General features: G+C 40.5%; 2 protein-coding genes across 2 annotated transcripts in view; one reads left to right on the top strand and one right to left on the bottom strand.

Moving 5' to 3' along the window:
* Nucleotides 1-4,937, top strand: part of LOC137976452 (peroxisomal acyl-coenzyme A oxidase 3-like) — a 21,240-nt gene extending 16,303 nt beyond the window's left edge. Inside the window, exon 16 of the mRNA XM_068823814.1 lies at nucleotides 1,386-4,937. Coding sequence (XP_068679915.1) covers nucleotides 1,386-1,499 — 114 coding nt within the window. The 3' untranslated portion in view covers nucleotides 1,500-4,937. The remainder of the gene's footprint in view (nucleotides 1-1,385) is intronic.
* Nucleotides 4,938-5,081: 144 nt separating this feature from the next.
* LOC137976454 (TNF receptor-associated factor 4-like) lies at nucleotides 5,082-16,692 on the bottom strand. The gene is made up of 9 exons (XM_068823816.1): nucleotides 16,320-16,692; nucleotides 12,977-13,031; nucleotides 10,917-11,021; nucleotides 8,641-8,802; nucleotides 8,351-8,527; nucleotides 7,778-8,224; nucleotides 7,594-7,671; nucleotides 6,626-6,703; nucleotides 5,082-6,506 (listed from the first exon to the last, which is right to left on the bottom strand). The coding sequence occupies exons 1-9, from the start codon at nucleotides 16,469-16,471 to the stop codon at nucleotides 5,889-5,891; spliced, it is 1,872 nt and encodes a 623-aa protein (XP_068679917.1). The 5' UTR covers nucleotides 16,472-16,692; the 3' UTR covers nucleotides 5,082-5,888.
* Nucleotides 16,693-18,708: the final 2,016 nt, after the last annotated feature.

Below are 18,708 nucleotides of genomic sequence, written 5' to 3'. Positions count from 1 at the left end.
ATTAACTCTTTGTAAACATGCATGTAAAGTAGATTGTGACATCAAATCAGGAATAGACTTACTCCCCTTCTGACTCTGTCGTGAACCAAAGATGCTTGGTTTTTCGCAAGTTTTGAAGCCTGTAAAAAGGCAGGAGGTTCATTTTAGGGAAAAAAATATTTTGGGGTTAGGGGCACTTTTTCCTTCGGAGAAAAGCTTATGAGCGACTTTACTAGGGAAGCAGTGATGACGCAGAGCATGGTTAGAGCACTTGCTTCCCACCAATGTGGCCCGGGTTCGATACTAGACTCGGTGTCACAGGTTGGTTGAGTTTCTTGGTTCTTTACTCTGCTCGGAGACTGGTTTTTCTCCTGGTACTCCGGTTCTCTCCTCTCCTCATAAGCCAAACTACGATTTGGTTTGATTTCTGTAGTGTGTCCTCAATACAGTTGACACGTAATTAAAGTTAATCATTATAATTATTACTAGTAATAGCTTTCACTACATCTGCCCCCGCCTTTGATAGTATGAAAGGCAGTTGAGATAAGTTTAAATTATATGCTGAACATGCCGCCCCTGTTTCCGATTTGCGTCTGACAAATCGTCGCCCCTGTCTCTGATTTGTGTCAGAACAAAATCAATTTTTGGAGCCAGGCAACTCGATTTCCATCAGATCTGCTTCAATGTTTGATTTTTCAATCCCTAATCCGAACAACACTTTGGTTCTCCGTGCGAGTTTCTACTATAACACCTCGGTCGGTCGCGTAGAACAATGCCAATAGGGAGCTTAAGCACGTGCGTTTTTGAGACGCGGACTGCAACCGGAAGTGAGCTGTTTTCCCTCTTAACTTCTCTTCACACAACCACACTTACATTGCTATGTATCTTTTCTCCATTAGAGATGTTAGTATAAAAATCTGGGACATACTTCTGCCCTGGCACGCGGAATGTTCTCTTCCGGTTGCCGTTCGCCTCTCAAAAACGCGCGTGCTTAAGCTCCCTAATAGGCTGATTTAGCAACAGAACGGGAACGTCAGTGGCGACGTCGCGCGCAGCAAAACTACCAATGAGAATTTAGAATAGAGAAGAAAAGAGTGGAGTCTATTCTATTCTGAATTCTCATTGGTGTTTATTCTGCGCGCGCCGTCGCTACTGACGTTCCCGTTCTGTTGCTAAATCAGCCTAATATTAAATACCACTTGCGCGCTCGTTTAAGCAATACCGATACCACCTTGCGCGCTCGGTTGTTCAAATCGAGAATGATTCCCCCTACGATATCTACCAATTTATACATTTACCCTTTTTACGCGGGGACTTCTAGGTTGCCTCCTCGGTTTTGGCCAAAACCCTGCGGGGGTAATTACCAAATGGAAGACTTGACTGCGTTTTTTTTTATCCATGTCCAGGCTCACGAAAATTTGTATTCAGCAATTATGCAGAACCCGAAGAATCAGGAACGGATTTCTTGGTGGAAGGAAAGTCGGCGAAGGCCAATTATCCGAGACCGTAGCAAATTGTGAAGAAAAGAAAAATACTGTGGCTGAGATGGTTGGGTTTTTCCTCTCACAATCTTCCTTGCGGAATCATTTGGACTTAATTTCCTGTCGAATCATGATTACCCATATGAAAAGATCCAAGATCCAAGAAAAATGATCTGGAATTACTTCCTAGGAAAATAATTCATTTTTTTGATAAGTACAGTGGATTAAAATTTCCGTTGCGCTGTAAATAAGACCAAAAATTCCTTCAGCAGGAAAAAATTTCCACATTTTTACAAGTTACTGTCATATTATTTCTCTGAACTTAAATCCTCGTACAATCCCCAATACAGTGAACAGGAACTGTTTCTATTCAATTCTTCTGAATGGAGTACTGATTGATGAGACCACATGACAGAAAACAGACAGTAGTCAGAGTGAAGTAGTCCAGGTACTGAAATCGGTAGCCTTGCTAGCGCAGCGACCGTCAACCGCGCCTCCAGTGTTACAAATTGGCCGTTGCGAGAACATGTCCGCCTCTTCTTCAAAACGAGTCTAAGTTCGAAGTTTTTCTTATGAAAATTAGATTCCATTCATATGTAAAGTAGAACTAATTGCCACCACAAAAACTTCGCACTTAGACTCGCTTTGAAGAGGAGGCAGACATCAACTCGGAAATGGCCTAATCGTTAGTTTCTAATCTTGGGTATCCTGTGCATATATTTTCGTTTTCTCGTTCGTCTGCTTTTTCAGCGCCATTTTTAATTACGTAGTACGTGCAGTGACTTGTCGTACGCGCAAATGACGATCGCTCACCTCGTGATTGTTGGTTCCTGTAAGATTGCTTCTTTCCCTCTCCTTCTCCTTTGCTTCCAAAGCGACTGTCGAACGCACTTCAATAATCCGAGATTACTACTGGTCTATAAGTAACCCGATGAAGTCACGTGAAGAGAGGAGCATTGGTTTCTTAAGTTCCGATTTTTCGTGTTTGGATAGATAGTTTTCAAGTTCAGAGTGTGTAATATGTGAATGCAGAGAACTGGGGCGGCCTGACTTTAGTGTAATACAACGAGAAATGAAGTGAAGCTATGATCCTCGCAGTTATGAACGCAATTTTTGCAATTGCGTAAAGAAGCCCGAAAAATTCAGAAATGAGTTTGTACAATATGCGAGCCATGCGAGTATACTTGCAGTTATTGAAAGATAACTGTTTTAAAATGGGTGCTTAGACTTAAATACTGTTTATCAGCGCTATTTGAAAGTGTTCTCAGATGCCTCGCAGATTGTGCATGTGAAGAGGTGAATTGCTTTGTCACTACTGAAAATAAACTCATAACAATATCCTTTTCCCACTGTCTGTAGACTGAATATCAGTCCGGCGATGTCAACCTGAGGATTTCTCTTCGCGTACACTCCGGTGTTTCTCCCTCATCAAAATCGACTCCTAGCTAATTTTATCTATCTATAGGGCTAAGCTCCAGGATCATGCATGAAACGTATATCGGAGGCGCCTTATATATGCTTTCGTCCGGATCTCGTGGATAAGACTGCGGGGAAGATTGATAAGCAGGGCCAGCTTTTACTAGTTTGTGACTGAGCCATGGGAGCAAGGAGCTTAAACTTTCGTAAACGTTCTTGATTCAAATTTAATGACTCTTTTGTATGGAAGTGGATTCTGGTCAAAATGCCATTAGATAAAGACCTTCACATTGGAATGATGTCTACAGTTAATTCATCGGAGTACGTAGGCTATATTCAAACATTCAATGATGTTGTTGTCTAGAATGCTCCTCCAACCCTTTTATTTTTTTAAATCTAGAAACCAAGACCATATTATTTGCCAACAAAGTCATAATGTTCCTCTTATATTCATGTATTAAATATATAATATTCACCATAAAATCACGTTTCCAAATGCCAAAGATATTTTAAAATCTAAGATTTGCGGCAAAAAGATACGAGCTATTGTATGAACGTTTAAAATCTGTCTGAAAATTTGAAGTTACGGGACTTTTCTGGAAACTACGTTTTTGCCTGTTACAGGGGTGGGTTAAAAAGGCATAAGAATAAACGCTCTTTTCGGAACTATTCCGTCTTCGATACTGTTCAACGTAACTAACAGAATGCAGTTCTCTCGGTATTGCTTACTTACACGAACGCTATACGCTATTCATCTCTCTTTTTTCACAAAACTGAGAACAGAGCCAAATGATTGGGAGCATACAACTTCATTGTATTTGTGGAACGGCGTTTTTACAGACCGAGCTATTTTTAGATTGATTTTTCCGCAGAACCAGACCTTTCTACCCTGCTCCCAGAGTTTTTTTCGTGAGTCGCGATAGAACCGCGAAGCGGCGAAGACGAGCCGCGAATCTACGAGAAGAAGAAAACCTCTGGTTACCTTGGACTTGAATCTCACTTTCATGCAGACGACAGCCCCTGGGATTGAGAATGGCCACTTGTAACCGTGCAACCCAAATCTCATTTAAGAACTCGTCTAAAACTTGCCGCTGGTCTGTGAAAATGCCGTTACATAGATCTAGTATTGGAGATGTAGGCTCCTGCGGAGGATCAATCATGGCCACTGTAACGTCATTTGCAAGTCGAGAATAAACAAAATAAAATGCGTGTTTGAGAGCTGAAGCAACGTAGAGGTCAACAGTTATGGGGATGGGGCAAAGTAACTGCGCATCACTAATGAGCCCATACAGTTGCTCAACATTATGGTACATTGTCGTTCTCCACAAAAACAACGTGATATGACGAAATTCATGGCCTTTTTTTTGTCGAGAACGTCAGCACACGATAATGAAACTCTCAGTCATTCTCTATATTAACTTCAATGCCATTCCTTCCAATACAGTCGTGGGATACTTCGCCCCATGATACAACCTGAATGAGATGGAAAATCGTGAACGAACTCAACATCACGGGCTTATTTTTAGAAGAGACATCAACGTCGCTTTGACTATTTTGGCGCGCAAACGACCTTAACGAGCCGAAATGTTGTTGACTACGTGTTCTTTTGGGAAAACTTATGCCAGTCGTCCGTTCAATCCTTATAAACCGGAGATAAGAACAGACATTATTAAATAATGCAACCCAAGATTGTATGTAGTTGACAAGTGGATTTGTAGCCGAGCAAATTCCGGCCATAAGTCAACAAATGCACGTAATGGGCCATTTCCGAGTTGCTGTTTGTCTCGGTTTCCGAAGTGAGTCTTGATGCTCAACTATTGTAAGGGAAATGAGTTTGATTTGAATAAGAATACGCAACTCATTTCCATTTGAATGGTTGTGCACCAGGACTCGCTTTGAAACTGAGGCACGCAGCAACTCGGAAATGGGCTATTAAACGCACCTGTTTCTTGTAAGCGTCACGAATTGTCGCCTCGCTCTTTGTCCCCAACTCCAATGAATCACGTAGCAGCTCTCGTAATGTACAATGTGAATGGCTCGATACCCAAGCCAAAAACAAAACAAGTGAAACAAAGACTTAGACTTGAAAACAATAAAATCTGCTTACAATACCAAACAATAGCAGGTTACGAGAGCTGCTACATTACCGACTCCAATATCACTCGTGTTTAGGAATACAGACGATGAATACCACAATGTTGCTTAATTAAACTCTGCTTCTCAAGAAAGGCCTAGAATGAAGCTAACCCTAACTTGAAGGAGCACTTCGAACTGAGTATGCTAAAATTTACAGCAGAAACAGAAACACGAAATTTTGAACTGCAGACATAATAATCACATCCAAACAAAGCGAAAATCGCGGAAAAAGGCTTGCAGATTGCTGATCGCTTTGCCTTGTTCTACGTCACAAGTCAGAAAAAGGTTGCTGCTATCATATCATGAAGCATACTGCATTCAACTTTAAACTGGTAATTTATACAGCTTTCTTAGCATCGGCTCTTACCTTAGGTTTTTAACTTTGTACATGCATTTTAAGTATACATATTTTCCATTGACTTAAATCGCCCGACGTGAAGGAATCCAGAATCCACAGACTTTGATGGAATCCAGGATCCATTGGTGGAACCTGTGCGTCTGGAAATCCGGAATTCACGACTCGGGATCCGGGATATCCGGAATCCGGAGGCTACCTGGATTCCTTTACACTGCGCGACTTAATTAAAACTCCCTCGCTTGGTGGGTCAGTTTCTCACAACGCTAATAACGTAGCAGTTCCAATATTTGCTCTTTCTTTCTCCTCTAGTTGACCAAAACTATAAAATAATATTTTACCTCTTTCGGAAATGAGAACATTTGAGATTTAGCAAAAGCTTTTTATCCCCTTATGTTTGCATTAAATCACTTATTAGCATATAAAATTTAGAATTTGTTTTATTCTTAAAAATCCCAACCCTTTGGAAAAACCTGTTTCAGAATGTCCAATTTTAATCTGAAATTAATACCTCATCATCATCACAGGTCAACAGAGTATTTACAGTCGATGGTTGCCTTCATAAACAAGCAGTTATCCTTAACATAGTTCGTAGATTCCAGACCACGGTGCGAAACAAATTGTGGGTAGCCGAACCCGAGCGTAGAGCCATTTTTACTGGGCCTCTGGAAGCTTTTCCAGTTTGGGTCCGGACTAAAGGATTGACTGATATTCCGTTGGCCCCTGTTCGAGTTCCTATTTTGATCCAAAAGCGACAAAGTGATCTCACCTTCGAAAGGCCACTTAAGAAGTGCGTCGAATTCGCCTGGAAGAAGACGGACGTACAAGGAAAGGTGAGATCCCTCTCCGCTTCCATTACCGTACGGAAACATCACGATTTTAAACTTATAGCCATAGGGGCTTGTGTAGAAGGGCGGACTGTGTATTTCCATTCCTGTTTTTTGTTTCGCTTCTTCGAATTTCCTCCAAAAGTCGTCGATTCTCCAGTAGAGCTTGCTGTCGGCGAAAGGTTTGCAGTGTTTCACGATTTCTCGGAGTTTGTCGAGCTCTCTTTGTTGATCAATAGCAAGTTGCGACACAAGCTCCAAGTGATTTTTCATGTCATTATCAAGGTGTTGTGCAAGGGTACGCTGTGAACACTGTACACAAATTGAAACAATACAAGTATCAGTTAATTAACCAATCATGATACACGAAATGATTGGGAGACCCAAAGGCAGCAACTGACGATACCCCGGGAAATCAACTTATCACTTACTTGGTGTTCACAGCCTACATGTTTGAAGGGACAATGGACGTGATTTGAGCGACAATCGTGAGAAAGATGGCGATCGACCTAGACCGCAAAAAAATAAATAAATAATGAGCAAATTACGAGCTTTAGATTGAGTCAGAATCATTCAACGTTGCAAATAATGAGGTTCATTCTGAATTAAAAAAAAAGGGTAACGAAGTGACCACTTTGTTTGTTCAGTAAAGTGCCACTATGGTCAAAAAATCACTTCCTTTTTTCGGTCAGATTTCGAGTGTGTTTGCTAAACACCTGAGTGGCAAAATTTTGAGCTTTGATTTTTATCCTATTGAGTCTTTGACGTCATTTTCTCCTCGATCTAGCTCTCAAGATTTTAAAGTCATTGATGGCGGACCATTAAGTAGGAAAATTCCATGCAGTTAAAATAAACAGATGTCTTTTTTGTAAATTAAGGCTTAAAACTAGGGTTACTTAGTGTTCAGTTAACATAGTTTTGAAATCCAAACAAAAAGAAAAATTCATTTTTTGGTCATAGTAGCATTTAAACTTGAACGTTCCTTTGCGTGAGTAACACAGGCGAAAAACGTCTCAAAGTGTACCCCTAACTCTACTCTTTGAAGGAAACAAACAGTGCGAAAAGCCGAAGTGAAAAATAACACAAACGTTCCCGTTAACTTTGTTGTTGCAAACACGCAGTAAATTCTAAGCATTAAAAGGGCAATTCGAGACGTTTATCGAAAGCAGGCGTGCCTTTCTTTACTTGCAATTTGAGACATAATTGCTGACGGGGGAGGATGAGGAAGAGGGTGGGGGGGGGGGGGGGAGGGCGAACTCAGACTATTTTACGGTTGTGCACAACCTCAAACAGGGCATGAAGTGAAAAGGGATCCCCACAAAATCCAAAGCAGGCGAACTCGTCATAGCCACAGAGGCTACATGTATTTACAACAGTCAATGTGACATTGACGACTGACCTCTTCTCGCGGAATCTGCGAGACACCACAACTGTTTGGACAGCTTAGAGGAAACCGAGGACAAACTTGAAGATGGCTCTGCAAAGGAAGGAAAAAATTGAACAAGATATCACCAAAAAAATCGCATAACCTCATGGCATCATGGATATTCATTGAAAATTCACCAGATTGTCCGAATACCAACCTGCATGTCTTCGAACTTTACTTGTGCCCGACAATACTGACACTTGGTCAGTCTCTTAGGACACTCGTCCGACATGTGCGACGTAATCGTACCACGTGATATCCTTCGGCCACATGTACACGTGAAAATGTCAGACTCGCTTTCAAGTTCCACTTGACCCGTAGTGTTGGACCTACTTCTCTCCGAACCACGATACACCACCTCGCTCCCAAACTCTTCACGGCCAACGTAGTTGAGAAAGGCTGGAAAGGAGGCTGAACGCATGGGTGGTGCAGGGCTGGGAGCTAATACTTCCTGAGACGTGCTGTTGCTGCGGTTACCAATGCGCATGTGCCTTGTGTCAAAGCGGACTGAGTTATGCGGCATGCTCTGGCGGTGATTCCCGCCTCTTTTCAAAGCTAACTGGTCGTTCTGCGAGCGTGAAGTCCTGCAACGTTTCAAGTGTTCCTACAAGAGAAAATAGGCACAAAACAATGTTAAAGATTCGTCCTTCATGACCTTTCACGCACGGGTGGTATTGTTTTTCACAAAGTACTTAAACTCAAAATACTGATAAATATTTATCAAACAAACCTGTTTATCTTTGAAAACGATTTCTACTGAACAGTAATCACAGTAAACCCAGCGATGTGAACACTCGTTCCTTAGGTGCAGCGGCATCTGGCTTCTCTTCAATCTGCTGCCGCAGCCATTACTGCAAGTCACTACATCTTCATCCGGGTTCCTCCGCGCAGCAGGACAGTTATGGCTCTGCGAAAACATTTTGAGGAGTGAGTCAAAATCGGTTGGAGGACAGTGGATGCTGAAAAAAAAGTAGTGAGATGTTGCGCTGATAACTTCAATTTGACAAAAGATCCTATTACCTGCAGATTTTCAAAAGTGGTTTCCTTTTTGCATCGGGGACATTTTACCCATCGTTTGACGCAGTCTTTCTTGACATGATCCGATATCTTTCTTCGTTGAATTTTCTGACCACAGCCAGCAATGCAGTCCACAAGAGCGTACTTGCAACTTGCCATATGATCCTATAGGATACGAATCAACAGAGTGGCGACAGAGTTCACACAATTATGGCCTTATTCAAATTGACAGTGCCGTAAAGATTCAAATTGACTACGTATGCGGTTTTGTTACTTATCACATAGGGGGCAAAATTACTGAATAATGATTGGCTGAGACGGAGGGCATCTTTTCTTAACCACGAGGGCGCTTTTGGTAATCAAGAGGACATGATTACTCGATCCTGATTGGTTAACAGTTCTTATCCAGAGCTACTTCCAGATTCTGACTCTGATTAAACTGCTTTTTCTCCACATATACAATACATTTTAAGCGTATTTCCGTCGACAGCAACGATTTCTTGAATTGAACTTTAACCGAATGAAAGCGAATAAAAGTTGATTGCCATTTGTCGCGGCATTGAACGAGCATCCCTCAACAATTTTGCCCTCTATATGATTAACATGTATGTGATCAAAATCTGCCCTTGTGCAATTCACGATTGATTTAACTTGTATTTTCAAAGTTTTCCAAATTACCCTTATCAAAATTTTGTCAAAACATTGAAAATACGCTTTAAATTAATCCTTAATTGCCCGTGTGATTACATATACTAATGTTCGCGATTGCGCTTCTTAAGCCGTTCATATGACGACTGTCACGGTTTTAAAGTGAGTAATACGCTTCGAAATCTCGCATATTATTTTAGCCAATAGGACCGTGGTGAAAGGTAAACATTCTTGTGACTTGAGCTTGCGCTCTACGGGCCATTTTTGGGTGTCGCAATAGCCCATTTCCGAGTTGCTGCATGCCTCAGTTTCAAAGCGAGGCCTGGTGCACAACCACTCAAATGGCAATGAGTTGCGTATTCTCATTCAAATCAAACTCATTTCCCTTACAATAGTTGAGCACCAAGACTCACTTCGAAGCCGAGACAAACAGCAACTCGGAAATGGCCCATTCCTTTTGTATCTCAAGAACGGAGAGGATTTAAGTCGTCAAACTTTACATTCCTTTTTCTTTTTGTTCCCTTAAAGACATTCAAAAGATCGGCTTTCCAGAACAAGCGGTTGACAGTTTCACAAATGGCTTTTCGGGCCCGAAAAGTTTTCGGGACTTTCGAGAAACGGGCCCCTGGCTGCATTGCTGCGTTGTGTAAAGTCCCATTTGATTGCCAGCGTTTGTTGTTATCGGTCAGAGTTGCTCATATGAGACTCAAATGCAGTGTCCCTTAAATTCGCACGGATGAGAATCTCTTAGGCAAATGCTATTTTAACTTGTTAGATTTCATCACCTTCCCGAGTGATGCTTGTGGTTGGCTTGCGGGAGGAATACGGGTAAACGTGTTCAAGATTTCTTGCGGGAAATGTCTTTCGAAAGGTTGCTTACTACGAAATCAGAGACTTTTGTCCCATAAGAAATTGCCTGGCAATTACTAGGGGCATTTCTTTGGATGGCTGATGTCTTCCCACTGGTAAAATAGCCTGCACACAGGCTCTCCTCTCCATGCGTCGAATGGCGCGCGGACAACATGTAAGGAATTGGAGCGAGCGAGAAAAAAGAGATAATTTAATTTATTATATGGAGGAGAGTGTTTTACTGGGAACTAAACCACTCGTAGATTCCATACGCCACTTCATCCGGGACCCGAGTGGTGTATTTTCCGTATGTCACCTTTGTGAGTGTCGTATCGTTCAATGACGTCACGATTCCCGCCTTTTTTTCCCGCCTTTTTTAAAAAGCCCAGCTTGACTACTTTGAAACAATAAAATCGGAAATATTCATTATTTAGTCTCCATATAATAAAAAGAACATTACACGTTGGCTCGAAGATATGAATTTTATGTTCTCGTGGCAAGAACAATATCTCACGAGTGAGCGAAGCGAACGAGTGAGATATTGTTCTTGCCACTCGAACATAAAATTCATATCTTCTCGCCACCGTGTAATATCCTCTATATCTTTTCCCCACACTCTTCCAATTCCCCAGCTTATGACCGCGCGCCATTCGACGCGCACGGAGAGCCTGTGTGCAGGCTACACGTCCATCATTATTTTGCAACTTTCCAACCGTGGGTGCGGCGGTGGTAGGAAGAGGGTGGGATTATCAATAGTAATACCAAATAAAATGAAATGCTACCTCCAGTTTCTTCAACTGCCCCTTCCATTTGCAGCCTAGCTGGTAATGATCGCAGAAGACGTTAAGTGCAAATATCATCTGATTTGTCACGTCATCTGCATAAATCTACAACAAAACAGACAAAGATGTGCACGTCAGTTCTTTATTAGCACCAACGTTCTGCCTCCTAATTAAATGGCACTTCCTAAGGGGAGACAAGGAAACGGATTTACGAGCTGCGCAAAGCACGTGTTAAAAACAGAAGAACGTGTGACTCTTCCCACGGTCCTTTGCTTTAATCTGAAACTTTGCCATTTCTTTCACAAATTAGGTGCAGGCGAGACAAAACGATTTAAGTTTACTATCAATTGTGGTTGAAAATATATGTAATTCACTGTCATCGTAACTGGCCGTTTTTATACCACTGACGTATAATCGGTCCAGACTAATTATGCGTCTCTCATGTTATTTGTCTAGTGTAAAGACTGGACGAACTATCTAAGACGCATAATCCGTCTGGGACGAACGTGAGAAAACTTTTTTTCTGCGTCTGTTAAATTCGTCTAGTATAAACAAGGGCACAAGACGCATAATGCGTCTGGACGAACTATCCAGTTTAGTGCGTCTTCGACGACGTACTAAAGTGGATAGTTTGTCGAGATGCATTATACATCTTGTGCCCGTCTTTATACCAGACGATTTTAACAAACTCAGAAAAAAAGTTTGCCCAAGTTCGTCCCAGACGAATCGTGCGTCTCTAGTATAAAAAAGGCCATTGTTTACGAAAAAATACCTTCTTCAATGTGTCTGATGATGAGAAAGCAGTCACAGATCTTAATAACTTGCAACAAAACTGATTTTCAAAATCCTCTTTTTTGGTGTTTTTTTTTTTTTGGTGTTTTGTTCAGGCGAGCACGTTCCTGGGGATATGATATTTCGATCTTTCGGTTTCATTCTGCAATCCGATTAAAGGCACGCTAATCCAAAAGAACAGTCATGTCGTAATTATCTTTCCAAAATAGAAAACCTTCGAAAATTCTTAAAACCAGAGTCAAGACTTCAATAGCTGGATACCTGCCTAAGCCTTCTCAATCTTGCGTAATCTATCAATAAGAAAGCCCGGTTAAACCTCTCAGAAACAGATGGTCACAATTTGCACTTCTTATCTCTAACAAATAGATTTCAACGGCAGGATTTCTGCATGAAAGGAGTTGGTTTGAAACAAACCCGCTAATTCCATCCGGATACAAAGGGGGGTTTTTATGAGCGCGTACCCGCCAATGCAACATTCCACAAAAGAAAAAGAATGGTACTACAGCAAGCGTGTCTATAGAACGAGTTCAGTTTTTGTGAGGCACAAAACATGAAACCATGGAAACTGAAATTTAAAAAGTTTAGATAAAAAGCCGAAATGTAAACGTTTCGTTCCTGGTTTTTAATGTGGGATAAGTTGACAAGCCATAAACTCAATTAAGGACGGTACCTGCTATTGTTATTGCGCATACGTTCTGCACATCTCGAGATACTCGGATTTCCTGTGGCTGGTGCTTATTTTAATACAGGGATATTTTTGCGCGGTTCAAAACTATGCGGAGAAAGCTGAACTAAGCAAGTGATCTCGGTATCCAAAAACAAAATTGGGGATAACCATGCATTTTTGAGAGATAATTAGTAGGCACCGTCCTTAACTATGCCAAACAGAACATTCCTTGGCTAAAAGTCTTGCGTTTACAACAAGAGATTATGTTCAGTGATAGAGCTTGAAAATTGAACAAGTTGTAAACTGAAACCAAAACAACAAAACCTCGGCTTGTCAAAGTCGCGGAGACAACAGGTCTCGTTCTTCAGTGATTGGCCGTCGCATCGTTCAATATCTCTAGGGTGAATGTGGCTTCTTGGGTGGCATCAGAAGTACACGAAAGACGTAGTTGTTAAAGCATTGAAAATCAACTCGACACCCATGAAAAAGCTAAGCACAAACGCAACAAACAATGTAAGCAAACAGTCTAGAGAATTTTCAGCAAATTTAATTCTATAGCATATGCAATTAAGTGTTTTGGGTCAGTATTAAGTGGCCTTACCTGAGAAAGATCAATAGTTGAGCTGTCCACTGGGCATCGAAGCCGAGCTGCTTGCCTAGGAGATGGAGGAGGGAGAATCCAAATGTAAAGACGAGGCATTTTTTACTACTCTATCCGTACTCTGTTAAAAGCGAGAATTTGTCGATTTTGGAAGCCGCTTCATTAACTCATCACGCACGAGTGTCCGTCACCACTGGAAGACGACAAACCGTAAGATATCAGTTTTCCACTCTCAAACAAAGACCAGGGCGTCCACCTGGTGTAATTACGAATTCTTGGTTAATGCTTGCATTGACTTTGACAAGAGTCGGCTTATTATCTTGCGCTGCGGGATTTAGAAGCAAAGCCTTAAAGGTTTCGAATTAACTTCAGTTGACAATTACTTTATTCAATGTTCACGGTACGTCCAAATTAACTTGGATATGTAATGCAAAGCTTTGTTGGCGGATTAAAGCTCTCACTTATGAAGACAAAAACACATTGCCGATAATTTTCTCATCGCTGGGAAATGAAAGCCTTGACCAACCGGAAGAGTTTCTGTAAAGCAGTCCAGTTTACATCTTCAAACAGCTATTAACGAAAATGACGGCATGAATATTAAACGAAACCGCATCTATCATGCAGTGCATGGTCACGAAACCACGAAACAAGTCATGAAGGGATTTTTAGACCACGGCATGTTTATTCGAACTTTTTTTGAAGCAAATACTGGACAAATCAGTGATGGTAGGCAACGGAACGCCACCAAACAAAGTATATTCGTTCAAAGCGATTGAAAGAAAAGATGATCAATACTCGAGAGGTGAACCCAACACGTTGCATCTTTGTAAAATACTCTTACTTTGACTCTAAAGGGTGAATTTCACAAAGAAACCAAGATAAAGTATAAATGAATTAAAAAACCACGGTTAACCTGTTTATCGACACAAATCTCAAGGTTCCAGAATTTTGAAAGTTTTCTCGCAAAAAATGTTCGGACCTTTGAGACAAAAATTTCCGTTTTAAAACCACAAAGAGCGAATATGTTGATTACGATAACGCCGTGGTGATTTGATGTTTCTTTTTATTTCTTATGCAAATGAACCGATTTGAAAAGTGAAATCGAAGTTTCACCAGTTTTGCAAACAAATACCTCTTCGACATCTGACAAGAATTTTCTCGCAAAAAGCTCCCGATTCTTGTGAATTTAAAAGCATTCATTTCATTTTGACAAACAATAAGGCACTTTAATAATAGTACAGATTCAAAGTTACAATTTGCAGTTCTGTTCTCACGTTAAATATCATTTACTCGCAAACGCAGGCACGTAATTTCGGATTTGATGTAAATTTCGTCCACCGCATTTGCAATGCACAGCGCCGACTTCTTGTTTGTTTTCCTTAAAAGGTGTATGTCAGCGTGTGTTGCGCCGTATAATATGACATGCATAGATAAAACATGGCTATGTGTTGATTCAAGCATTATTTTGGCACAGTATTCTGTCAAAACCGCAATTAAAGATGGCAGACGAATGGAAAACTTGAGAGTTACTTTATCACAAGTGTCAATTTCATAACACACAAGTCACGCAACCAACAAACTTAATTCTTAATTCTTATCAACAGAAACGGGAAAATTAAGAGAGGTATTTCGTTTTGTAAATACTTTTAAGAAGAGAGATGTTGATACCCCTAATGCATTAAAATTTATCTTTCATGTTTGGCAATAACTAACTGCTGCATGTCTGTTCACTGCGTATCTTTGACGCTTCGTTTCCGATCAACTGGGGAGCATTAAATATTTGTGTACAATACCGTCCGTTCAAAAGAGCCGAACTTTGAAAGAAAAGAAGGGCTTTATGCCTTTGTTATTGTTATTAATGTTATTAAAAGTAATACATTTCTTGATTCCAGAATGATAAAGCCTTTTGAACTGGCTAAAATAGTGGTGCTTCAATTCGAGATGTGTACTTTGGTAAAAAGTATCTCTGCTTGAAACATTTGATGCTAAATTTCAAATTAAATCCCTGTAAAATCGATTTAAAAACGATAGTGGAGAATAAATTTTATGCATCTAGAATGAAAATATTTCGGACATGATTCATCAAGGCCACACTTGTGCTTGTGGTCATAAATGGGATCGTTTCACGAAAAAAGTAAACAATTTCCGGCGTGGAACCAGCGTCTCTTTCGACTGTTTTCTTTTCCCAAAGAGTGGGAAACCACCCTGTTGTCAGAGCTGAATATAGTTTACGGCAAAGGTAGACAATAACCAAAAAAACAAAATAAATAAAGCCATTTAAAATTCTTTGCGCTCTCCATGCAAAAGGAAATTTCTCTCGATGGGAAATAATGTCATAACGACATGGAAAGAGTAAGAAAACAACGTCATCACTTCTGGCTAGAAAGCAGACATTTTTCGAAATCAGAATGTAGGACGGACACTACCTGCCGAATATTTCATGCCGTCGACTGTAACAACTGAAATATCGAAAATGTAGGCTGTAGCATGCTGTTCAGAAAACGATAACACACACTATACAAGACACAGGGCATTGTATAAAATCATTTATAAATTTCAACAATCGCGAAAATTTATTCCACAAAGTTTTGAAAATCGGAAGAATATAAATATAAATAAATTCAATCGTTGTACCCTTGTGTGACCAGCATTACAGTCTATGTCTGAATGCGCTCGAGCAAAAATCCATCTTGTTAGAAGATGGTATTTTCAGAGGTTGCTTAGGTCTCTGTCTAAAAACAAGACGCCCCATAAATGTTTACAAGTTGAACTTTCCTCAGTAAATACATCCTTTGTATCACAGTCTAAAGAGTAAACTTTGGACTGTCATCCTATACAATCACACTCCCTCTGGAAATCATATCAATGTCATCTCACTTTTCATTCGCGAGTTGCGCGAAGACTCATCGCCTCACAAATGAGGCTCCAAACTAACGGGACAAAATATTCTAACGAGAACCCCTTTCTTGGTATCCCGCAGCGAAGCAGGAGTCTACTGAAATAACTTATAAAAATATTTGCACATTCTATCAATTTTTTTGGATAAAACAAGTTTATGCGCAAAATGAAAAAAAAAACTTCCAATAATATTATTTTTCAGAGCAAGCTTCTGAGATATCTCTGTTTCATAGCGTAAGATGAATGTCAGAAGTTTCACAGCAAATATAAACGTCCGAGATTTAATACTCGCGCGCTTTGAAATTTCGAAATCTGTTTCTCGCGGGATTTTGCTCAATTTAAGCTTAAACGAGTGTAGATCAAGAATTAAACTCTTTATGTCTGTAGAGAACACATGCAAACCACAAAGATCAACCGGAAAAAGAACGCACATGAAGTTACTTACCTCGTGTTGCTAAATGCTCCATTGAGACAAGAATCACAGAAGCGATGTCCACAAACCGAAACCTGTACTGCTCTTCGAACAGGCAAGTGACAAATCCTACACAATAAATTTTCGCTGACGGCTGGGACGAAAAAGGCCCGATATCCAGGCATCGTTTACAAAAATTGCCTTGAAGAATCGTCCCGTTTTACCGCAATCTCGATGATACCTGCTCTCGATCGACGGACAGCAGTTTTGTGTTGTTTGAATACATTTTGCATAATGAACTTCCTTTGCTTGACTGGGCATGCCCAGATGAAAACATGTCACGACTGTACGTGACAGGCTGTAATCAATGAATGACAAGATTTTCGGGGATAATACCCTGTTCTTGTCACACTTCCGGTTTTGGGATTATCGTTTCCAAACAAGATAAACACTCTCCAAGGGTGAATGCATTCGTAACATTTCTGGGGTTGATACGCCTGTTATCGACTGCAAGCCCGCAAATGGCAAAACTTCCTTCCTATTGTTAGCATTTCAAGGTAGCCATGGTGTAACGGCTTCTTCTGCTTTTTTTTTTTTTACAGTTGAATGGCTCCTTACAGTATAAGCATCCTCTAAGCACACTTCCGGTCAGATTTTAACAATTTGGAAGGCTAAAATCATTACATAATTTATCTTCTTAGATCGATACGTCTTCCACCGCCCACAAAAACAGTTATAGCGTATCTGTCTCTATAATGTTGGTGCCTTTAGTGGCTGCAAAAGCAGTGGGAAAAGTATTATTTTCTCCTCTTGTCACATGTGCATAAAAACGAAGAACCTCGGACACCTGGTATCCGAAACTCGAGTGAAAAGATTTTAGAGATTGAAATCGTTCTTTTGGCCTCCTCCCCCGCAGAATATTTAAATTTATCTCAAGACGTTTAAACGGGAAACGCTAGAATTTCGAAGGGGAAGGGTGCAGGTGTTCATGATCAAGATTCACAAATATGTTCCTCGCATAGTCGATAGCCATTAGAAAGAATACGGTATTGTTTCATTTCTTTGTGACTCATTCCTCAGAAATGCGATTTTAAAAGTCAAATTTAAATATCTGAACATACAAGTAACTTAAAGCCCACAATTTAAATATGGTTTATGTTACAATATCGGAACAAGGATTGGCTTTGGAGTGCATTTTTCTTGAAGAGAATCAAACAATAAATGGGTCCTTTAAAATGACAAAGTCGCCCACACATTTAGGGATTAGTTTACCATCCGGTTTGTGGCCTTGTATTTTCCTTGGTATTCAATTCCAGTTGCTTGCCAACGGCCAAACTATCCTTAAATATTGGACTTGTCTTTGCATGCTTCAAGTTCATAGTTTACATGCAAAACAACTGGCGGTTGGATGAAACTGTAAAAGTTGCAAAAATGGAACTCTTTAACGGATTTCTTTCGACAGGTATCGGAGATGCTAAAGAAAAAAATAAAACATCGCACCTGAGTAAAGTTTGTAGAAAAACAATATAATCACAAAAAAATTCCGTTACAAAAAATTCGACATTAATTTGTTTTTGTGTCGCAGTGGATCGTAGAAAAGTGTAAGTACTGGGTGAGTTGAGACATGGAAAGATCTTATTGGCGCAACATACGTAAAGAGTGTTTTCAAAAAATCGAATCGTGTCTTCGTCCGAACAAATTTAAATCATGAATATTAGCGATATAGTGACATAACTACGGTACTAATGCATAGATAAGGTTGCCTAGCGCTTGGTGTCATGTTGGCTCATTGAGCTTTTGAATTCTATATTTTTAGCAAATGCGAAGACGGAAACCCTGTGGAATGTGTCATTAGTGTCACATGACGTCCGCCTTGTTGAACAGTTATCTGAGAGACTGCACGAAGAAAAGGGCTTGCCGCCGGCTTGCTGCTTCTCTCCAAGAAAAAACGATCGATTCGCGAGCCCAAATCTCGCCGGGATTCATTGGCAATGATAGCACTAGCCTGCTTGTTCTTGTATCCTGGGCCGCCATTACCTGTTATTATTCTATTTGTCGGTACCTGGTCAATGCATGCTCAAATCTGGTGTGAACTCTCGGGATTCGAACCCGTGACTTCTACGATCCCAGTAGGACATTTGTATCGCAGAGGTCATGGGTTAACAAACTGAATTTTTCAGGTGTCAGTAATTAAAGACAATTTCTTAAAATTGTCCAGATAACTGCGAGGATCATGTCTCCCTTTCGCCTATGCACGCTCTTCAAAATGTATTCATTATTATACAGACAGGAGTGTTTCAGTAGCTAGAAAATACACCACTCATAAAATTCATACGAAACTACATCCTGGCGCCCGTTTCTCGAAAGTCCCGAAACTTTTCGGGGCATTTTCGGGTCTCACAATTCCTTTTTTATCTCAGGA

Source organism: Montipora foliosa, chromosome 11 (genome assembly GCF_036669935.1).
Source record: "Montipora foliosa isolate CH-2021 chromosome 11, ASM3666993v2, whole genome shotgun sequence".
Taxonomy (NCBI): Eukaryota; Metazoa; Cnidaria; class Anthozoa; order Scleractinia; family Acroporidae; genus Montipora; species Montipora foliosa.
Note: the sequence above shows the minus strand (reverse complement) of the source record. Positions and strands in the feature narration are given on the sequence as shown.

Excerpts from the sequence above, each read along its gene's own strand:
- LOC137976454 (XM_068823816.1), bottom strand. The coding sequence starts at position 16,471 with ATGCCTGGATATCGGGCCTTTTTCGTCCCAGCCGTCAGCGAAAATTTA. Across the intron at positions 11,022-12,976 it reads CAACTATTGATCTTTCTCAG|ATTTATGCAGATGACGTGAC; the intron begins GTAAGGCCACTT and ends GTTTTGTTGTAG. Across the intron at positions 8,225-8,350 it reads TCGTTTTCAAAGATAAACAG|GAACACTTGAAACGTTGCAG; the intron begins GTTTGTTTGATA and ends TTTCTCTTGTAG.